This window comes from Cuculus canorus, chromosome 3, assembly GCF_017976375.1.
Source record: "Cuculus canorus isolate bCucCan1 chromosome 3, bCucCan1.pri, whole genome shotgun sequence".
In the NCBI taxonomy this organism is placed as follows: domain Eukaryota; kingdom Metazoa; phylum Chordata; class Aves; order Cuculiformes; family Cuculidae; genus Cuculus; species Cuculus canorus.
The window spans coordinates 62015658-62038652 of record NC_071403.1 but is presented as its reverse complement, the minus strand read 5'-3'; the positions used below and the strand labels follow the sequence as shown (position 1 = coordinate 62038652).

Sequence of the window (22995 nt, the reverse complement as noted above, 5' to 3'; positions counted from 1 at the left end):
AAGTGTGGAATGTTTTCGGTCACCCAAGGTATTTGTTGCAGTACAGTGAAACGTTTAAATATTTGTTTGTAGCTATTACTCCGAAATTTGCCCTCTGAAGTACCATTATCCACTAGCAATTGCTACATGCACGTTACTCTTGGTTCAGTGTTTCTGCTGCGTCTAGCACTCTAGCATCTTGCTAAATAATTGTTCCTAGGAGTCCTAATAATGAAAATAATTTTGCAGAGAACACTATGAAGTGCCTGTGACTTTTCTAATGGCACCACCTGGTGGAGTTACCATTGAGAAGAACAGCATACGGGAGGCAATGCTTTCACCTCAGTCTGTCATTGTCATCTCTCGAGAGAAAAATTATCACATTTTTCACCTTTGGCACTCCTGCAACTGTAGATATAGTCCTGAGCACATATGTTGTGTGCAGAATACATATCCTGAGCTGGAACTTACAGGAACCCTTCAGGCCTGCAAGTACCAAAAAATGCTATACCAAAAAATTATACCAACAAATGTTTAGTGTTGACATTATACAAAGATGTGAAAGAGTTGAAAGATTTCAGTGATGAGCAGACAAGTCACCCTAATAAGACCCAATGTTGTATAAACTCCGATGAAGCCTTCACCTCCTGGGGGCTTCCAAATAATGACCTACCTGAGTCAGAGGTCTGAAAAAGTAGAGGGGAGGTGGTTTGAAGTAGTTTTCCATTTCTACCTTTGTTTAATCATCTTTCTTTTTTTTTGAGATGTGCATGTAAATGATCTTATTTGTTAATATATGTATGGAAAATAACTTCAGTAGCTTCTGAAAATTTAACTTTTTTAATTAGCACACATCAAAAATATTATTCATAGCTGGCTATTGCACTTGATTTAATTGTTATATTTGTGTTAACAAGCTTTGCCATCTTTGAAAAGAATCTGCAAAGGGTAGAAATAAATTTCCACTCAACAAGGGTAAGATTACCATCTAGGTAGGATGGATACACAAGATTAGCACACAAGGCACTGCTGGGACTATGCCTCCTTCATACAGATCAATAGACTTCACTACTTCCCAAGGGCATACCAAGCAAGTACACAAGCCCTGTGGCCATAGATCCACAGTTGCCTGAAGGTGCCTGCGCTGCTGAAGGCAGCAGTGCTATTCCTCCTCTGCTCCTAGTGGTTTGTTCAGACTGCTATCATCCCTCCCATCAAGTCAACACAAGCATCCAGCATGGCCACATTGCCTGCAATATTAGGAAGCGAGCATTGACTCATAAATACAGTTGCTTAATAGAGTTTTTGGTCTCTTACTGTTGTCTAAAAAATCCATAAGAAGCACACTGGAGCAGTGTTTTTGTCCATGAAACTGTAGCTACAGTTGGGAACAATGCAAGTAGGGTAGAGGTGGTCAAGAAATGTGCAAGCTGCTTGGTGTTCAAAAACATGTTGACGTTGCACTTTTGTGACATGGTTTAGAAGGCACAGTGGTGCTGGGCTGGCAGTTGGACTGGATGATCTTATAGGTGTTTTCCAAACTTAATGGTTCAACCTTAATGACAGTTGGGGTTGTTCAGCCTGGAGAAGAGAAGGCTCTGAGGAGATCTTATAGCGACCTTCCAGTACCTGAAGGGGGCCTACAAGAAAGCTGGGGAGAGACTGTTTACAAAGGCTTGTAGTGATTGGACTAGGGGCAATGGCTATAAACTGGAGAGGGGCAGATTTAGACTCGACATAAGGAAGAATTTCTTTACAATGAGAGTGGTGAGGCACTGGGATAGGTTGCTCAGGGAAGTTGTGGATGCGCCATCGCTGGAGGTGTTCAAGGCCAGCTTGGATGGAACCTTGGGCAGCCTGATCTAGCCGGAGGTGTCCATACCCGTTGCAGGGGGGTTGGAACTAGATGATCTTTAAGGTCCCTTCCAACCCTAATTATTCTATGGTTCTATAATTCTGTGATTCTATGAAATTCTTTATAAAGGGCAAGCTATGTTTTACCCTAAACCCATTATTGAATGAAACTGAATGTTTATTTTCACGGATTTCCCCCACCTGCCTGCCCAAAATACAGCACAAAACAACACTTAAAAGTCAACACCGAGACTGGGCAGAGCTCAAAGCTCAGAAACTTGTGGTGCATCAGGCGAAACGAATAACGAGGCGGAGGGGAGGTGTGATCGATGAGGGGAGCAGCCCTTTGCCGCTCGTTCTTCGTACCTGCGAATCAACCTGGCGGCTGCCCGAGGCGCGACGCCGCGGTGACGGCCGCCTCCGCGCATCCCCCACCCCCTCCCCGCCGCGGTTCGGCTCAGCTCGGCCCGGCCCCTCTCCGCCCTGCGCTTTCCCTTGCGCTGCCGCTCTCTCGGCAGCGGGGGCAGCGCTTTTTGCCCATTCCATCCCTCCCCCCCATCGCCGCACCGCCCCGCACGGACCAGCAGGACGCGGTGCCCGGGGTGGGGCGGTCGGGATGCTCGGCGTCGCGGGGCATCATGGGAGAATCCGCGGGCGCCCGGCATGGCGGCGGCGGCGGGCGGCTGAGGGGCGGCGGTGGCGGCGCGGGGGGGTGGCCATGGTGTCGCCGGCGGCGCGGCTGGTGGGTCAGGGCGTGTGGGCGGCGCTGACCGGGGGTTGGTACCACGACCCGGAGCAGGGAGCCTTCACCAACAGCTGCCACCTCTATCTGTGGCTGTTCCTGCTGATGCTGCCCATGGCCCTGCACCTGGTGAGATCCGATGCGCGTGGGGGGGCGCAGGGGAGAGTGGGGGATGCAGCGCATCCCAGCTTGGAGGCGGTGGGGGAGCGTGGGGTGCAGCGTATCCTAGCCTGGAGGCGATGGGGGAGCGTGGGGTGCAGTGTATCCCAGCCTGGAGGCGGTGTGGGAGCGTGGGGTGCAGCGCATCCCAGCCTGGAGGTGGCAGAGGATGAAGTGACCTCTGGAAGGGGTGAAAAATACAGCCGTGTGGGGGCTTACGTGAAGGTTTTGTGCCCAAAGGGTAAGGGGGTTGGTGTGTGGGGTGCATGAGTCTGGAGCTTGTGAGAAACACTGATTCACTGGTAGGATATTGAAAAGGACAAAGTCTTCGAAGTGAAGGCAATAATATTTTTATTTTACAATTCAGCACTGCATTGGATGCCCTTCTAAAAAAGGCATCCCATCTTAGAAAAGCGTTAGGGGTAGATACTAATTTTAGGCAAAGAACCATGTAAGTCCCCGAAGAATGTCTATTTTTTAGGTTGTCCAACCATGTCTGGAGTCTCCCTTCAGGTTATCTCCTGACCCAAGACAGCTACATCTGAGAAGACAATTAAGCATATCAATAAATTCTTGCAACTCTAAGAGAGTGTTTATTCTTTCAGGTTATTTATCCACGTCTGGAGATTGTCTGCATATTATCCCTTGATACAGACAAATTTATATTGCAAGATAATTAATCATACAAATCAGCTGCAGTAAAACTTATCAATTAATTCTTACAAGCTGGACCTCCCATTGCTGCTGGAGCTATTGGGATGTGGCTTGGGAAGGGGTGCAGGGCTGGCCTCTGTAAATGCCAAGTGGCTTGGGGATGTTTGTTCAAAAAAGCCTTCTTTTCTAGACCTTTCTTTTCTTTTTTAATTTCCAAGTCTGTTCTAGCTATACCTGCTGAGAAGGGTAAATAGATGGAAAAATCTAAATATCACATAATTAATATGCCTTGCTGAATGTCACTGGTGAGTCACATGGCTTTTTGTGACATGCAGCTTTCTTTGCACTGGAATTTAAACGTGGTACGTAAATAATTTCAATAACTAGAATTTGTTTGCCAGGCTTTCAAATATTTTTCCTTGAAAACCTGAAAGTTTTGCTCTATTTTTGTGCATATGCCTACTTTGTGAGAAAAACTTATAAGCTAAGTTTGCTGGATCTTTGCGTCTGCTCATTGGTGTGTTCTTCAGTGACTGTAGCTTAATATTGATTCCATTGGAAACAATTTCTATTCCTTTGGTTCTCACAGTGACTCAACTAAATTTTTAAATAAGTCCTGTACAATATTTTTTGTCGTTGTTATTTCTAAATAGGTCTCCTCACCCTGCGTGGTGAGATATTGGCCTGATTTGCAGAAGCAAAGAGCATTCAGGAATCCCTCCACAATCCCAGTGAAAAGCAAATGTCGTGTTTTTAAAAAACAGTTGGTACACTTTGTTTTTGTGGCATGTATTGCATGTATTGCAGTGAATTCCTGTAGGCATAGCTCATGGAGTTAATGAACCAAGATAACAATACACTTTCTTCTGACTGATAGGGTCTATTTCCTATGCAGATCAGCAGGAGTCCTACATTGTAGGATTGATTGTCAGAGTGGTATGTGTGATTAAAACAAAACAAGAAAAAGAGTAAAGGTTAACTTTTTTCCAGTTGATGTATGTATGTATCTGGAAGAAGGAGTGTTTCCTTGTGGGAAACTTCTGAACTAGTAGCATGGAAGAAAACATGGAGAGTTGTACAAAAGAGCACGGCATACAAAGACTGGATCAGAGCTGATCTGAAAAAAAGACAATATTCAAAGGGACGGGGAGAAAACTTAACTTATCTCTTAGGTTTCATCTTTCCCTATCTAGATGGACTTGCTTTTTCTGCAGACTAGCTGACTTTCTGATGAATCATCTGGTTAAATGCAGGACTCATGTTCTTGAGATAATGTATTGCTGAGGGAATTCTTTATGCTTGGTAAGAATAATGCATTTATTATGCTGGCTGCTTGAGTGTAATGATGTCCGCAAGTATTTGTTTTCTTGCTTTTGAGTGTTTGAGCTTTGTAAACTTTGTGCAAGACACATAATCTTGCCACTTAGAAACCTGAGCCTGCTTTTTAACTGAAGGTCTTGTTTGGGTAATTTTATTTATAATATTATATTCAGTAATGTTTAGGGTGATATTTATGTTACACACTTGACAAGAATAGTTTTGAATTCAGCCAAAGCAGACACTGACATTTATTGAAATGGCAAAGTAAAAATTTTGGAAATTTTTGTTTGCTTGGGATAATCTTAATCACACTTCTGTCAGTCAGAAAGTCTCTCCAAAACAGTTTGATTTTAATGAAATGGCAAGCCCCACCCAGCTGTTTTTAGACTTTTCACACTGGCTCAGCAGAGATATGCTGACAGTAGTGTCAGGAAGCTTATAGTATCAAGTTGTTTCTGTCATGTGGGTTAAGGATTTCACACTCTAGCTTTGTCAGCGTAGTTTACTTTGGTACTAATACATCCACTATTAGTTTCCCTACCTCTGAAAATGCAGACTTGCGTTTCCATCTCGTCTTCTTTCTCATTTATCCTTTGTAGTAGTAAGTATACAATTAAAAATGTACATTGGTTATTATTTGGAGCATCATTGCTGTTAAAATCAACTTTCAAAACTGTAATGAGATCTCTTTAAATTTTCCATGTCAATTCTCATAATAGATTAAGAATTAAAATTATTTTATTTGGCCAAACAATCCCAGGATTTCCAGGTGTTTTGTGTGTGAAAGTAGTGGTAATTCTCATACAAAATCACTGGGCGGAATTCAGCCCCAGTGAAACACCAGTGACACAGAGATGCAGTATTGGAATGCTTGTACTGCAGCTTATTTTACAAGCCACAAGAGAATGAGCATCCACCTTTCAGTGAGGCTCCAGAACAGCTGATCATCTCCTCTACCTTGTGTTGAACAGGAAGCCCTTGAACTTACAGGGCTGTTCCTTTTTACACATTGGCTCTTCAAATCATGCTGTGATAGGAGAAGTACAACATGGCAGTATAACAGTGTGGGCACATAAATTACTCAGAAGTAAACTGTAATAAAATTTGCAGCGTGTCAGCTGCTTGCAGTACCATTTGGCCACACTTTGCCCCGCTTTATCTCTCTGTAAGAGTAAGGATACATATACCTCCACAAAAGACATATAAGCTACAATATATTTGTTGCATGATAGAATGCACACTTGCAACTGAGTGTACACTGCTGGAATTTTATTTGCTACCTGTTTTCTCATGTTTTATACTGTGTGATGGATGTATCTTAATTATTAATTCAGCTAAATGAACGTAAAAATATTTATCTTTGACTTCAGTGTTATATCTCCCACCCATACCTCTGCAAGGCTGATGTCTGACTGCATATTTATTTGGTCGTTCCCTCATCCGGTTATGTAGCACACTAAGACAATGAGGCTCAGGTGCAGCACCATCTTGCTCTAGATGCCTCAGGTGCTCAAGCATCAGCTGGGATGCATCTAGATCTAATCAACAGTAATCATTCAGTCCAATTTACAAGGTGTGGTATTTTGTTCAAAGGTTATGCACTCTTATATCAGATTATATACCTTAGTCGCCTCTGCCTTTGTGCCACATAACGCTAGTAGACATTGAGAAGAATTTGACCATTCCTCTAAGAGCAATCTCTGCGTGGGTGGAAGGCCCAAGCAAAGGCCTTCCCTGTATGGGCTGGTCAGCTTTGCTGTGTTCACAGTAGTAAGTCAGGCAACATTTGGAACCAGTGAGCTTGTGACCCCATGCTGTTCTGGTGCAGGGTAGAACATACTGGAAAACAAAAAGTATGTTATGGTAGACTTCTTAATTGGGCGAAAGCAAAGAAAGCTAGAGCTACAGCTTCCACGGAAACTGTGGGATGTCATGAAGCCTGCTTTCTAATGAATTTGTATTTGTGGATGGGTTTTTCTGTAGCTTCTAATAAGTTGTCGTTTCAATTGAAGCTTTTCCTGTCATTGAGGCGGCATTCAAAAGGCTAGAGAGATGTGTGGGTTCCTCTTGTTAACGCAGGAGGTGTGCTGCTCTGACCTTGTCCCAGCAGGGTGTACTCTCTCCAAGTTAGTTGAAAGTAGTCAAAGAATTAAAAAGTTATTCAGCAGAGGGGATGGAAAGGGATGGTGAATGCACAGACACATGGTGTGATTATAGAACCTTGTTTCCCTAAGAAACCTGGCTAATTATAACTGTGCACCAAAAGTTAATCTATCATATAATTCGTTAATAACTTAAGTCCTCCTTGGGTCAAGCAGATTTGATAGCTTTCACCTATTTGTACCTGGGGACACCAGCTGCAGTCATATGACACTTGTACCCTTATGCAAGAAGCCTGAGTCAGAAAATCGATTCAGAAATTCTCAGCTTCATCTTTCCCCTTATTCCTCATGTGGGCAGGGAGTAAGCTGCCACCTTGTACTACTTAGCTTGCTGCAAGATCCAGAATATTAAGGATGCACTGGCTTTATTATGCGTAGGCAGGCCTGGGACTGGGGCCATGCATGGCATGTATGTGGGGAAGCACTCTATGTCTTTGTCAGATGGGCAGGGAGACCACAGGCAGGCTCGGGGCACATCTCCAGTAGGTCTGGTCACAAGACAGGAATGAGGATGTGCAGCACTCAGTATTTGCGATATCTTGCCTTCTTTTTCACTTAGAAATCCAGGAGCTTCCTTTAATTCTTTTTTGTAGGGTGCTCTGTGTACCCATAGACTGCATTGCTGGAAGTCTGTTTTTGTTGCCTCCTCTTGACGTTATTCGTATAATATTTATTAAGGTTTATGAACATCACCTATAGAGTACTTTTTTCTAGTGGCTCATTCTGAGCTGTTACTTAATGATAAGCTATTGGCCTGTGCTTTTTAATGTATAGTTGAAGAGATTTCACAGAAGGTGAATGAATCTCTGTTTTGAAACAAATTATTACAGATACTTGGCTATCATTATTTGTGAAACCAACCAATGTTAAACCAGTATTTTGCAAATATGTTAGTTATAAAACGCAAACCTTGTACTCTGAGACCATGGCTTTGCAAAGGTATCCTCTTTCTGTCCCGGATTCACTAACTAACTTGAAGGGTATGCTTAGTTTCGGTATATGCAAAGTACCACAAAGTACTTTTAACAGACTAAGCCTCAACTTGTAGAGATTAATGTCTTTCTCATTAGGGATTATTAGTAGGATGTGCATGCTACTAGTACTTCTCCACTTTTGTGCAGTAGTTTCTTTTTATAAGAGTCAGAATAGTCATAAGGAAGGATTTGCCTGAAAATTTTCACATGTACGTCTTAAAGGTGTGTAATCTTACTAAGTCAAAAGTTGCAGTAGGCTTGTAATAACACAGAAGTGATTCAACATATTCATTTCAACATCAAGATGAATGCAGTGACTTGTTTTAGAGATGAAGTAAGTAAGTGTTCCTTTCCCTTCTTAGCCCATGTGGTCAACGTGGTTTATTTATGAATCTGAAAAGACTTCTAATCTTCTACATCCAGATGCTCCTTGACCTGAAACGCTGATGCTTAAAATGGTAGATTTAGGTTCCAAAGTAAAGACTGTTCTTAAAAGCTAACTTCAGTAGGCTTTTAGAAAGTCCTTTTTCTGTCCTCTGCTACAAATTGTGCAGTGATATAGTAATGCTTTGTTTAAATATCTGAGAATATGCTAAACTCAACGAGAGACTGCAGCTGTGTGACAACAATACATGAAAGTGTTCTATGACTATCCCGATAAAGGCTTTGGCCCTTCAATTGTAATGACAAGTGTCCGTTGCTATGACTTGTCCTTTACTCTTAGGTAGTGTTTACATATGAAAGCATTGTTAGTATGTCGTGTCTGTGAAAGAACTTTACAGGCCACGGTTGAATTGTAATTAATTTTAGTGATGAAGAAATATAGTGCTCATCACAGATTAGAAAACACAGATCGCAGGCAGCTGCAAATTAACTATTACAAACCTTAGGAAAAGAATTCAAGGAGGCTGCCTCTCCAAATACATTTTATTCATTTGTTTTGACTAGTTTTGATTAATTATTTAAAATTCTTCAGTGACAAAGATACCTGGAAACATGTTGTGAAATGTTAGAAAAAGGAGACTGAACTACGGCGCTTTACTGTATTTTTATAAGTTCCTAATTTAGGAATGGCTGCAGCTGCATTGTCCTGGGAATGGGGTATCTTAAGAGGTTCTACAATGTTTGTAGATTGTGAGGTTTTACTCATTTTGTTAATAAATAAATATTATCTACAGCTAATCAAAAGAATAATAAATCTTGTAAAATAGTTTGAAATTTGAACACATCCTTAGACCTTTGTTGTGAGCAGAACTCAAGTATACTGTATGAAGATGAAACTCTTGTGCATCTTGTTACAAAACTCAGCAGAGGTACAGAAAACAGACAAGAAGGAATAGAGAGTGTGGAAATTACTTTAAAATTTTTAGTAGCATCTTCTCAAGATAAACTGTTATGATTATGTCTTTATTATTTCCTTCTGTAGGCTTTTCCAGCAAATTCAGTCACAGTTTTTGTGTACTGCAGCTCGGTGACAGTGTTCTTCACAGTAATAAAGGTGATCAGTTACCGCCTGCACCTTATGTTTGATAAAGGTGAAGCAATTCAACAAAAGATCCCAAGAAAAAATGGAAGGCAGTGTAAAGATACAGAAGTCCCAAAAGGAAACACAGTTCAGCCCTCAAATTATAGGTAAGGTTTTCATTGCACATTGCTGGTACGTTCTGTAGAACTAGGTGAGTTTGCACCGTAGTCCTGCATATCAAACCCACCTGTTGACTGTAAGAAAACTCCTTACAGTTGCATGAGGAATGGCACTTTAAAATCTGCTTAGTGCTTTTGTTTTCAGTGGCTGCAGCATGGTTGTGGTGAAGCGGGCAGAGCTGCACCTGATTCAGAGGGTGGGTCGGCAGCTGGGCGCTGAGAAGGCAGGAGATGGCAGTAGAAAAGGTCCTTTCTGGGATGGTCCCTTCTGGACCTTTCCTCTTGCCTGCTTGGAAGAGGAAAGGAAGTGACACACACCTCTTGGCAAAGAAAATGCTTTAATGTCGTGGCTTAAAAGCCTGAGCTCATATTGCCTTTGCACACTTATAGTAACTTCCCTTTCTGACCAGGCCTAGGCTTCTACGTTGTGACTGCCTATGATTCTTCTGTGGTCCTGTTCATGAGGAAAGCTAGAACTGCTTTTATTTCTGTAGGGTATTTGGTAGGTATTGCAGCCTCTCTGCTGAGGAACCAAATTCTATATTTTAGCTGCAAATAAACAAAGTCAATAGGGCAGCTTCCAAGTTGAGATGGCATTAAAGGTAAAAATAGTGTTGGGCTAAAGACTAGTACTGAGAATTTTCCAGATGTGTATATGTGTAGAATATTCCACTGTAAACTTTTTGGAATAAATGGAGACTTCTCTTGTTGTCAAGCTTGAGTCATGCAAACAAATGAAGCTGGCAAGCGGCTTCCAGTGTTCCCAAGCAATATGACAGATGTGAAAAATGCTGAAAAAAGGCATATCCACTAGTGACAGCAGCATAGGAATGTCCAAACAACGGTTAAACCAATTAAGTTCATCACAACTACCAGTTAAGCTTCAACAGAGAGCTCTCTACAAAAGAACTTACTCTTTGTTTTATTTTGGTGCATTCGCTGTTGCTACTTCTTGCTCTGTGCAAGCTAAGTAGTATCACAATTGTTTGTGTACCTCCATGCTACTACTATTCTGTGTCTTTGTACATGCATATATGTCCATGCAGTGACATTGCTGGGAGTGTCAAGGTCTGCCTGCATCGAGACTCTTCTGAGAAGTGCCTCTAATGTGTGTCACTAACCATACAAGGTTTTTATTTTAGATTTGATGATGTCTTTCAGGCTTTATTATTCTTTAGTTCTTGCCAGCCCACAAAGCTGTTTTCTATTTACAGTTGTCTGATACAGTGATTTAAGAGGCTTACCAGTTGTTTGAGCTTGGAATTTCTGTTATTTAAATAGAAGTGTTTTCCTATTCACTGTCTAATGAATGCAAACTTCCATTATCCTGCCTTTATTTTGGCTAAGAAGAAAAGATAGAATCACTTAAAATCTGCATGTTAAATCACATAACTATTTCTCCTAGGATGTCCTAGGCACAACAGTCCTTTACTTAGTACTTGATCAGAAAATAGAGGACTTAGTGTTTTGATTATATGGAGGACAGAAGTTTATAAACAGGCCCTGATATTTGGCCAGTTGGTTGAACAACTTTTTGAAGCCAGCTAACTACAAAAAAAACTGTGGAAAGGTGACTGAGTCCCCCAGGTAAATAATTTTATGGCTTATATACAGTTGTAGTGTTTTAAAAAGAAGTGTGTTGGGGAAAATAGCAGTCTCACGAAGCAAAAAAGCTCAAACCCACACTTTTTGATGCTTCACTGTAGGGTTGATTTTTTTTTATTATTTCCAACTGAATTTTTGTTGTATTTCACCCAAGAAAGAGAACATGTATTACTTCTCTTTAGTAAGCCTTGTCTGAAAATACATATTGTCACTTGTGCTGTTCTACTTCATCTGTTCTGTTGTTATTCCTCATCTTGTTCCCAAAACTCACTGTGATCCTTTGTGGTAAGAAGCATTGCTTTATCTTTCATTTCTTTCCTTTTCAGCAATAACACGGAAGATAATGATGTCATTGGTGAGACCAACCAAAATGACTCTACCCAAACAATTCACGACAGTTCAAGGGTAGAGGCTTTGCACTCACAGAACTCACCTGAAGTGATGGTTAGTATGTGATTTTCTGTAGTAGTGCCTTCACTTCATGCGGTTCACAGCTTACCACACAGAGTTTTGCACTGCCACGTACTGATGACTTGAATTGCAGGCCCTGCCCTGAGAAAGAAGGGTTGTTCTATGGATCTACTAAGTATCCCTTGCTGCCTGTCAGTCTTGTCCTAAAGCTGGTATACATGATTCTGCACATCTTGGGAGAGGTCTGTGTGCACTGTAGATCCCAAATGGCCTTTTTAAGTGTTTCCAAGAGCAGCTAGTTTTCATGACTACTTTGAGAGAAGGGAGGGGTTGCTGTCATTGGCTGAGAAGGGATCTGCTCCTGGAGCATTAATAATTTGGTTTTGTGTAATTAGGCTTACGTTTATAAAATGAACTGAACACATCTCTTTGAATATTTAAACAAAGCATAAAAAACATTTAAATCTAGAAGATGTCTACAGGAGGTTAAAAATACATGTATGTGCACTGGCCACACTTTCTATATCAATAGTATATGAAAAATGAAGGGGATGTGTGTAGAGGTTATCTAATAAAAAATAGGAAACACCTATGAGAAGGCTGAAGAGTTAAGTATCCAAAATTTAAGAAACAGAATGCATGCCATCTGTGTAGTCTTAAGCTACTCCCCATGTATACTGTGATAAAATCTTTAATTATGTGATCCCATGCTATTTTTTCTACAGGACTGCTGCATCAGTCAGTGCAGAGGATGGTTAGTGATCTCTGAATAAGTAGCTATTTGATACTTCATTTTGTCTTCATATCCCTCCAACCCCACCCCATGTCCCTATTTACTGCAAACTATTCAAATCCTGTTTTGAAACAGAACTATTTCCTGGAGTGTTTTTACCTTTTTGTAGCATCTGTATGGTTCACAGACATTAATAGTTTTCTTTAATGAGGTAAAATATTTTTACCTTGAAAATATTTTATTTTGTTTCTGTCCTAGTCCCCAGAATTCTGGTATTTGTCCATTCTGCCAACCTATTTCTTTGGATCTTGTCCAAGTCTCCCATTTCGAAATATGTAGGTTGGGTCTTGTCGAACCTAGTCTCCCATTCTTGCTGCCAGGATGACACCATGAAATTTTAGGAGATTATAAATCTTCCTCTTGGTTTTGGTGCCTCTCAGCCAGAAGAATACCACATTAATTTTTCCCAATAATTTTTTTTTTCTAGTTATGCACTTAGGCTGTTGAATTAAGCCTCTTGAAGTATTCCTCTGGAGTATTGTGTTTAGTTTTGAGCTCCCTAGTGAGTTCCCACTGACATTGACCTGCTGATGAGACAGGCAGGTGAGGTGTTTTAGCCTTTGCAAAGCTAACATCTTTTCTAAGACTAGAAGAAGAGCTTAATGCTGTCTCTAGCTTCCTAGGTTGGAACAGGTTGCCCCGGGAAAGCTGTGGATACTCCATCCCTGGAGGTGTTCAAGTCCAGGTTGGATGGGGCCTTGGGCAGCCTGATCTAGTGGGAGATGTCCCTGCCTATGGCAAGGGGGATTTGGAACTAGATGATCTTTAAGGTCCCTTCCAACCCAAACCATTCTATGGTTCCTATAGAAAGCTATAGAGAAGATTAAGCACTCTTCTTGAAGGTGCCCATTGATGGGATGAGAAACGGTGTCTGCAACTTGCAGCCACGGGAAACTACAATTAGAGCAATTAGATTTAAAGTTCTTTTGTGGTTTTTTTTTTTTTTTTGATTATTTCCCACTCCACCCTCCTCAAGAGGGTGGTCAAATACTGGAAGAGGTTGTCTGAAGGGTTTGTGAAATCTTCATCTTTGGAGATATTCAAAGCTCTGCTGGAGATGGCCCTGAGCAAGATGCTCTAATTGTACCTGCATTGAGTGTGTATGTATGGCGGAGGAGATTTGGACTAAATGACCTCCAAAGTATCTTTACAATCTAGATGATTCTACGATAGTTTAATGGCTCTGTCCTCTAGTTTTCCACTGAGAAATTGTTATCAATTACTGGAGACCAGACTTTCGAATTTTGTACTTTGGAAATGCATAATGCTGTAGAAGTGGAACAGATAAACACATTTTGTTCATAATGATTAAATAAAACCCCACAACTGGTGTAAGCACTGCAAGAGCTTCTTTTTTTTAAAAAAAAACATTTTTTTTTCCCTTGCCAAACATCACACACAAATGCAATGAGGCAATTTGGAGCATGACTGTTCTATAACCATCTCACTCACTCCCTGCATTTTGTACAAGGTACATGGCCAAATTTCAGTAATGTTAAGCAACTTACCAATGCTGTAATTGATCTTTAATTAGAAAGCTATTGCATTGATAGATATTTTTTCCAACAGAGTTTAATAAATGCCTGTGCTATTTCTGTGTGTTCATTTTTGGTTTTAGGAGCTGTCAACACGGGAAACAATTGAGGATCTCAGAGGTATCTTAAAGGCTTTATAAATCCCTTTAAATCTTTGCTTAATCATTGCTTGCCACAAAAAAAAATGTATGCCACAGAGGACTGCATAGCAGTCCTTGTGCCTCATGTCATGAGCTGAACGGAAAAGCTCTCAAAAACAAAATCTCAGGGGAATTTGAACAGACTAAGCTTTCTCAGCTGTCAGCTAAGCTGTTTGGGATGCGGCCTGTTGGTGAGAATGCAAGTAGCGCTCCCCATTTGTACACCACATTCTTGGGAGGCTCTGCACTTCTCAAAAGCATTAACTGGGAAGCCAGTGCTTAGACCGCATCTTAAGCCCCTTAAACATCTTCTGACTGTAGACTTGTTGCAATTGTTGACCTTCAGCTCAATAATGTATACTCCAGCACACCTTGCTTTGCCTACAGTTCCAGTGCTTTAGATGTCTCAATATATTTCATTTTATCTCCTTTTTGTTAAGGTTGATTCTCATATCCTGTGGCACCATTTGAGTAATATACAAATGTACAGAAAGTGATGTAACAAACTTGTACTGCACTGGCTTGTTCTTTCTTTCATCTTTCCCTAAGTGGGGATAATTCTGTAAAGCATATTAGTTTTGAAATTAGGTATTTCTTGAGCTATTTTGATTATGTAAATTAAGTAGACTTGCTGCTACAGTTGTCTTGACATGGAAGGATTCCAGGTTGCTTTTATAGTATTTCTCATATAACTAACGAAAAAGATCCATGCTTAGGAAGTATTTTAGTTGGCTATGTCATCTGTGCTTCCTTTGTTCTTCTGTGGATCATGTTTTGCTGGCTAAAAATCATACTTCAGTAATGCACAGTGTTCATGTTTGTGAGACCTAACTCCCATATGATTTTTTTTATTAGGTGTTATGGTGTTAGAAGACCAGGCTGCACCACCAGTTTCATCTACCTCACCCTGTATCAAAGCAGATATATTACCTGTTTCTACAGCCTGTGCTTCAGGTACCACCACATCAGCAATAGTGACAAAACCAGCTGCTATGGAAACACTTTCTGGTAATGGAATAAATGAAAAAGGAGGGAACACACAGCCATATGGACAGCATTGGTCCCAAGATATTCTTGTGGACAGAGATGTAGCTAAAAACTTCTCCAATATTTCTTCATCACAAGGTGATATTTTAAAGACTGGAGTTTCCTCAGAGCCATGGGACAGTGAAAATTCAGTTATTTCGGACCGTTTGAGTAATCCTAAAAGTTACAAAAGGGAGAAATTACAAGATGGATCACCACAGACAGGCTTTAGCAGTAACTTCCCACAGTGCAATGACATTGCAACCAAAGAGCCTGAGCACATGGAAAGTTCTTGCAATGCCAGTAATACTTACGAGGACCTTGACTGTTCAGACAGTGAGACTGCTGTTGCAGTTGTGGACAATTCTCTTCCCGGAGACCAGCTACGTGAGCCCATTAAAATTGTCATCACAATGAGTACTACGGCAAACACTACCCTCAGTGATCTAGCAGAATCTGTCCAACTAAAGGCTCTGGGAACTGAGAGAACGAGCTCAGCCCTTGAGTCTGGTATAGTTACATCAGGTTGGCCAAGTCAGCAGATTAATGAACAGCTCAGAATCCCTGTTATCACTTTTGACTTGTCTGATGACAGTAAAGGTAAGGCTTGCCCAGAAGTTAGTGAAGGTGAAAGGACTCCAGACATGTTAAGGGCAGAGCTGTCGTCTAACCAATGCTCTGGCTATGAATCGGGTGATGCCGTAAAGGAGCTCAGCAACCTGGCAAATACTCCTTTAGAAACTAACACTTGTTCAGATCCAAATCAGGAGAATGCTTCTGAAAATGTCCAGGCTGTGGATTTAGCTTCTAAGGAAGATCTGCAGAACCTAGACACACAGTCCTGTAGAACTGCTCATGAAAAGAGGCACATGCGGGTACTAAGCGTAGACAGCGGGACAGATGTGCTTTTAAGTAAGAATTTCATGGAGGTGTCTGACAAAGAAAAGACCTTACCGACTTCTAAATCGGATCTAGAAGCTAAAGAAGGACAGGTACCCAATGAGTCTAACTTTCTAGAGTTTGTCTCCCTCCTGGAATCCATTAATACCTCAAAGATGAAGGCATCTAATCAATCCATTGTGAAAATGGAGACGACAAAGGAAAATGGACTTGTTGGAGGTATGAAGCATGGCTTACAACTCCTTTGGAAAAGAAGTTGTGACTAGTTACATTATTCATAGCAGCTAAGCCTGAGATCTGCAGAAGGGCAAATTCCCAGAGGAGAACTGGTTTTGCTGATAGGGACAGGGAAGGGCTGGGTGTGGTGGGACGAGGTCATTTAGTGAAAGTGTCAGCTGCTGTTCTTTGAATATTTATATTCTCTTAAACATCTTCCTTTGGAAAACCTGATGTTAACCTGTGTATCCAGTATTCTGTACTAGAATGGCCTGCATGTGGCAGGCCTGGATTGTTGGAATAGCAGAAATATCTTACAAAAATATGTATAGCTATACCATTACACCTGTCCTTGCCCATCTTACCAGGTGCCCATTGAAGAGTTGTCTGTGTGTGCCTGTAAGTATCTAGAAAGCTGGAATTGTCACTGGTGATTGTAGCTAACTTGTAGCTAACCCCTGAGTGTGTGCAAACCCATTCCTAAACTTCCTGCACAGTTGTGTTTTGGTTAATATTTTTTTTGAAAAATGAAAAATTATGTATTTATTCTCAATAGATGAGTTTTGGTTTTTAGTTGCTACAGACTGGGGGAAGTGTGGCTGGAGAGCTGCACGGAAGAGAAGGACCTGGGGGTGCTGGTTGACATTCGACTGAACATGAGCCAGCAGTGTGCCCAGGTGGCCAAGAAGGCCAACGGCATCTTGGCTTGTATCAGAAATGGGGTCACCAGCAGGTCCAGGGAGGTTATTCTCCCTCTGTACTCGGCACTGGTGAGACCGCACCTCTTATACTGTGTTCAGATCTGGACCCCTTACCACAAGAAGGATGTTGAGGCTCTGGAGCGTGTCTAGAGAAGAGCAACGAAGCTGGTGAAGGGGCTGGAGAACAAGTCTTACGAGGAGTAGCTGAGAGAGCTGGGGTTGTTTAGCCTGGAGAAGAGGAGGCTGAGGGGAGACCTTATTACTCTCTACAACTACCTGAAAGGAGGTTGTGGAGAGGAGGGAGCTGGCCTCTTCTCCCAAGTGACAGGGGACAGGACAAGGGGGAATGGCCTGAAGCTCTGCCAGGGGAGGTTCAGGTTGGATATCAGAAAAAAATTCTTCACAGAAAGAGTCATTGGGCACTGGAACAGGCTGCCCAGGGAGGTGGTTGAGGCGCCTTACCTGGAGATGTTTAAGGAACGGGTTGATGAAGTGCTTAGGGACATGGTTTAGGGAGTGTTAGGAATGGTTGGACTCAATGATCCAGTGGGTCCTTTCCAACCTGGTGATTCTGTGATTCTGTGTGATTCTGTGAAAACTAAAGAATTTTGCTTTTAAGGAGGAAAGTTTGGTCACTGTTTTCAGTGAAAGCCCCCAGTATTTTAATGAAAAATATTGACTTCCCATTCAAGTAAGGTTTTTTATTTAAAACAAACAAACAAAAAATCTCAATCAGCTTATTTTAAAACATATATGCAATCCAATTTATAGCTCTTACATAGCTGGTTTTAAGTAGCACTCTCATTGTTGACACCGAACTCTGTGACCCTTTATGTTATGAAGAATATTGTTTGTAGTGTTTTTAGCACCTCTGTAGGCAAAACTAGCAGGATTGTTTTGTGAGAATGAGAGTTACAGTGCAGTGAAGTCAGATGCAGTCTTGGAATAATTGCCAAGTGATCAGTGCAATCGTCTTAGAAGACCTGGGCCAAAGTAAAATAAGACAACCTGTGTCTTCCCCTTCTCCCAAAATGTTTGGTTTACCTTAGATTCTATAATAAGCTGTTCTAGGATAACCTAAGAGAATGTGATCTCAATACCTATTTTGTATGGATGGTAAGAAATTTACTGGTTCTCAGCAGAACAGTTTGGTGCTCCTTTGTTTACAATTATATCCCTGTCGATAGGCAGGCTCTAAGGAGTCCAGCTCATTCCTGCAAGAACCTTCTACTGTGTGAAAAATGTACAGCTGATTTCAAACTTTCTCAGCTTTTTTTAAAAGCAAATGTGAAATCCATGTTTTCATTTTTTTTAAAAAAATAAGTAGTTTTATTTTCTCAATGCATCATCTACTTGTAGATTCTGTTTTCCTTTCACTCTGCCTTTCCTAACTTGCTTTCCTCTTATCTTGCCCTGTCAATTACACTCCAGCCACATCTCGTTCCATCTTTCACTTGTGATTTTAACTTCCACTTTACATTTCTAATTCTATGCCTTCTCTTCTGTGCTCATCCCTTCTCTGTTTAGCCGATCTACATCTCTCCTATATGATCTGTGTATTTGCCTTCCTCTTAATACTGCTTCTCACCTTGTCTTTCCCTCTGTTCTTCCTAGCGGTCCACACTGTTGCTGTTCTAGCCTTTCCCACTCTCTTCAGCCCGCCTGAAGCTGTTGACTCCCCACAGCTTGCATTCACTTCTTCTGAACTTACCCTTCTTTCTATTCCCCAGTCAAATTTTGCTCCTCCTAGTCCTGGTACCTCTCTTCTGGTCTATCTTGCTCATCTCTCCTGCCTTCTGAGTTTGTTCTGCAGAGCGGTTTCTGCTCTGCTCTGTCGAGTTTGTCAGCCTGCTCATCTGGCTCTAGTCCATACTCTCTGGTTTCCCAAGACTTGTGCTGAGCAAGTCCCGCTTTTCTCCCGCACCTTCGCAGCTGATGCCTTGTTGAGCCCAGAGAGCCCCCCCGGTACTAGCGGTGCAGGGGGTTGGCTACATGGACACCTCCCAGCACAGCATCACACAACAAAATGAGGGTCACAGCAAGCAGATTGCAGTCTTTCCTACTCCTCAACCATCAAAAGGTGTATTTACACCATAATTTTGCTTCTATGTGATATGATTTAGTTGGAAAAGAGAGATGATAAAAATTTCAGAGGTAAGTTTAAATTAAAAAAAAAAAAAAGAGTGCAGCTAATCTATGATGGGCTTTCAGACAAGTGCCCTCAGATATGAGGAAGATTGCCTGCATAGAGGTAAGCAATGAGTGATCAGAATAAATCACACTCTTAGATTCCACAGTGACAAAGAAACCTCAACCCCAAAACTTTATTAATCTGTGTGTAATTATTAGGCTTTCAATCTGGCAAACAATTTTCTTCTAAACCAAGTTGTTGCTTAAAGCGACCTGGACTGAGTTTGTTTCTTTCTTGTTTTCTGAAGTCTGTAAATTTGTGGAATGGTGAAGCTGAGCCATATACACGTATGGCAAAGTGGTCCCGCTTGTTTCTGGTAGGGACCCAGCAAGCGCCACCCTGAGGAAGGAGAGGGGTGCCCTGTGGAAGCAGGGCTGGCAGCTGTGGTTCCTGTCGCTGCCAGGTGTCTCCTTCACCTCGGACCAGCTCTGTGGGAAAAAGGAGATTCAATCTGAACTCTTTAAGCTAGGGAGAGGTAGTTCAAAGGCAGTTATTTTTGAGAGCAAGTAGGCTTTGTTTTCTAGCCTAGTCAGTGCATGTTGTTTGCTAAAATAAATCACTGTCATTACTGGGAGATTCCCCAAAGTAAGACTGGATTTTAGGAATGAGTAAGCCTCGAATTTGTTTATGGCCTTGCAATTAAAAATATGCTTTAAGAAAACAGCATCCTAGAACAGATCTGAGTAAACATTATTCCCACATTAAAGTGGTTGTTCAAAAAAAATCAAATGTTTATGTGTGTGGAATACAGAGCAAGTCAGCCAGTTGTTTTGAGGGAGGAGGTTGGTTATGTTTGGTTTTTTTGTTCTTTTAACCTTGCAAACCGCCTAATTGGCAAAAGGTAATAATAGATACCTAGTCCAAATGAGCATAAAATGCACCCCGAAAGGTGTTTGCTAGGCTATGTGAGAAACTTGATGAATTCCTGGAAACCTGGATATTCAGAGCTGTGTGTAAGAAGGCTGATTTTTTGCTTAATTTGGAGAAGGTGGGGAAATGTGCTTGTCAGAACAGTCTTACAAGTAAGCCGGTGTCATGGATAGGTCTTTGTTACTGGTGCTTCCTGACAGAACCTGTGAGTTCTGTGGAAACAGAATGGAGATCATCCTGAACACTTAAGCCTTTGCCGGTAGACAGCTCAGTAAAATGCACTACAAGAAAATTGAAGCCTTGCTTTACTCTACCAAAGATGCCAGATTTAATGTGTTAAAATACAGGACATAAAAAAAGCTATCTTAAGAGCTGTTCTGTTGCCACCCCACCTCTTCTAGGTTGTGAGAAAGTACCATTGACATTGTTGCTAAAATAGACTTTCAGCTCAATGTTCTTTTGGTTTTAAATCAAACTTGTGCCTCCCACATAATGAAAGCCTGTTGAAGGGTAACTGCAAATTTTCTTCAGTATTTGAGCAGCATAAGGAAGGCTGATTTTATTGGCTGCTTTGAGTCCTCCTGACCTGGCTGAAGCTGAGTAAGAACAGGTATGCATCAGACTTCTGCAAGGCAAAAACTCGTGTGTGTCTCCTCTGGCACAACTGGCTTGTCATCAAGGACAGGCAATGTTATCACCCAGGGAGTAAAGCCTGCCATGGGAGTGGTGGGGACTGGCGTTTGAGAACCTAAAGCAGGACTGCGTGGCCTGAATTAGATGTTTTGCAGGCTCTTTATAGAAAAGGGCAGTGCACAAACCACAACCTCAAGTGAGTTCTGGATCCAAAGCAATTACCCTTTTCCTATAAAAAGCTGAAATATACTCACTCCAGTGGATATTTTTAAACTCCTCCATTTTTTTTCTCCCTGCATGTGAGAAAGAGGGCTATCGGGTGGCATATAATCATGGAGAAGAAGGATCTTGTGCCTTGAGTCAGCAGCCCAAATAACAGGCGTGTTGGGAGGTGACAGCAGGGGAGTTTGCTGACAGGCAGGTAGCACCTAGAGCACAGAGCCTTGCCTAGGTGCTAGCTCTTCTCTTGGAGCAGATGTGTGCCATCCCTGATTCCCATGCCAAGTGTAAGAGAGGGACCATGTGGCATTTGATGCCCCTCTTTGGATGGGGAGGAAACAGAACGTAGAATTTATTTCTTTAAACCTGTTGCTCAATGTGTAAGACTTGATGGATTGAAATTTAAAAATTTCAGTCTTTAAATTGAACAGATATTTGATGACAAGGATCATGCCTGTAAAGGAACTATGAGGTTATTTCAGAGGTCTGTATTCTGACATAACTGTTAGGTATAGTGATTAGACTGTTAACCTGAGACCTCCAAAAACTTGATGTTATTCTGAGCACTGCTGCTGGCCTAGGAGATGGTTTTGAGCAAGTAATTTCTGTGCTTAAGTCTCCCTGTCCTGTAACTGTTATAGTATCACTTCAGGAGCAATGTGGTAATCCTAATTCATGGAGAATTCCTTCTGCTTCTTCAGTGCCCACATTGAACTTTTATACCTGGACTGTATCAGGATCCCTGGGTGCTCGTGTTTGGTGGGTGGTCAGTTTTGATGCCAGATTTTTATTTTAATGTACTTGTGGCATAATAGGAAAATTTGGGTTGACAATAAAGTACATAAATTAGATGTCTCTGTTAATGCAGTTAGTGAAGAAAATTCAGGGAATGTCAATTAAAATGCTCTGTCAGATCCTTAAAAAATATGTTCTCCAGAGATATGAATGGGACAGTTCATAACTCATAGAGCTTCTATTTTGTGCCAGGTACTAACAAGAGCATAGAGTGATTTGAAATTACTTATATCTGTGCCTAAGTGGGCAAGAAATAAATTTTCAAGTAAAACTTTCTATTTTGGAGCAAAGTGTTATGGAAAGAAGCGGATTCTGCAGCAGAGCAGTTAATGTCCAGAAAAGACTCATGTTTAATTAGCTTAATTCTGCTTGACCAGATTTCAAACCAGATGGCATTTGAAATGATGACAACAGTGACATTTTAACTTATAGTTAACAGAGTTAGGGAGATTGGGCTAGGGATATGCAAGTAAAAGACAGGGAAAGACATCTGGGAGACTCTGGAGAGTCTCAAAACAGTAAAAATATTTTGAGAAAAGTTACAGAGCAATAAAATTTCATTCTAATTACCTAACAATAAGGCAACTTTAATGTTGAGATAACCAACTGTCAGTGTCTGGTGTTTACTATATGTACAAAAGCTGCTCCATTTCTACTTTAAAATTATTTTCACATCCACCCAATGTGGACCAAAGGCTTGTCTACGAAGATGATTTGAGATACCTAACATCTGTTCCACAAATGAATAAGTTACATGTCAGAGGAAACTTTTTATAGTGTAACTACATTTACATTGGGAGCTTATTTGTCAGCATTGGTATGCTTTATTCTTAAATACTGTTGCTATGCTGTTACAACTCTCTAGTGCAGGTAGAACTTAAAAATGTTTGCAGGAAGTATCTTATTCCTATATGGGAAGTATGTGAAGTATTTATCTTGGTAAGGATTTCACTAGGATAACTAAGGAATGTATCTTGAGCTCGACTGAAATACAAATATGTTGTACAGACTGAAACTTGGCGATTTGTGGAGAACTCTTGTGAACCACCCTTCCCCAAGACTGACTTTGCCGTGAATCTTGATAGCTACACCTCACATATATGAGTCATGTGGTGTATAATTTCCAGATAAATTATGAAGTTACTTGCAAAGCCTGGGTCTGGGCTTGGGGCTTCTGCAAGCCCAGCCACGTGTACACCAGAGACGTGTGGAGCAGAGGCTTAGGATAAATGGTTCTGGTGGGAGGCCACAGGGGAAGGTGCAGGTATACTGCCATGTTGCTATTACCCTTGAAAGGGTTTTTCCTAGTAACTTGAGCTTGCTAGCACAGTTTCTATGCAAGGAGCGTTTGATGACGTAGAGCCAATTACATACCGTGGCAGAACACTCCTAGTCTAGACACCTCTATCTCTGTTTAAATACTGAAGGTATAAGTCACACTGAAGAAAATAAGTAATAATCATGAAAACAAG

At 41.3% G+C, this 22995-nt stretch overlaps 1 protein-coding gene across 2 annotated transcripts in view; it reads left to right on the top strand.

Moving 5' to 3' along the window:
* The first annotated feature begins 2516 nt into the window (after nt 1-2516).
* The window catches only part of PCNX2 (pecanex 2), a 163710-nt gene continuing 143231 nt past the window's right edge, over nt 2517-22995 (top strand). The window contains exons 1-5 of one of the 2 annotated variants that reach the window (XM_054061754.1): nt 2517-2704; nt 9271-9476; nt 11420-11537; nt 13916-13952; nt 14828-16117. In XM_054061754.1, the coding sequence (XP_053917729.1) occupies nt 2552-2704; nt 9271-9476; nt 11420-11537; nt 13916-13952; nt 14828-16117 (1804 nt within the window). In that variant the 5' untranslated portion in view covers nt 2517-2551. Of the gene's footprint in view, nt 2705-9270; nt 9477-11419; nt 11538-12229; nt 12259-13915; nt 13953-14827; nt 16118-22995 lie in introns of those variants that run through there. The other variant, XM_054061755.1, reaches the window with a different exon arrangement.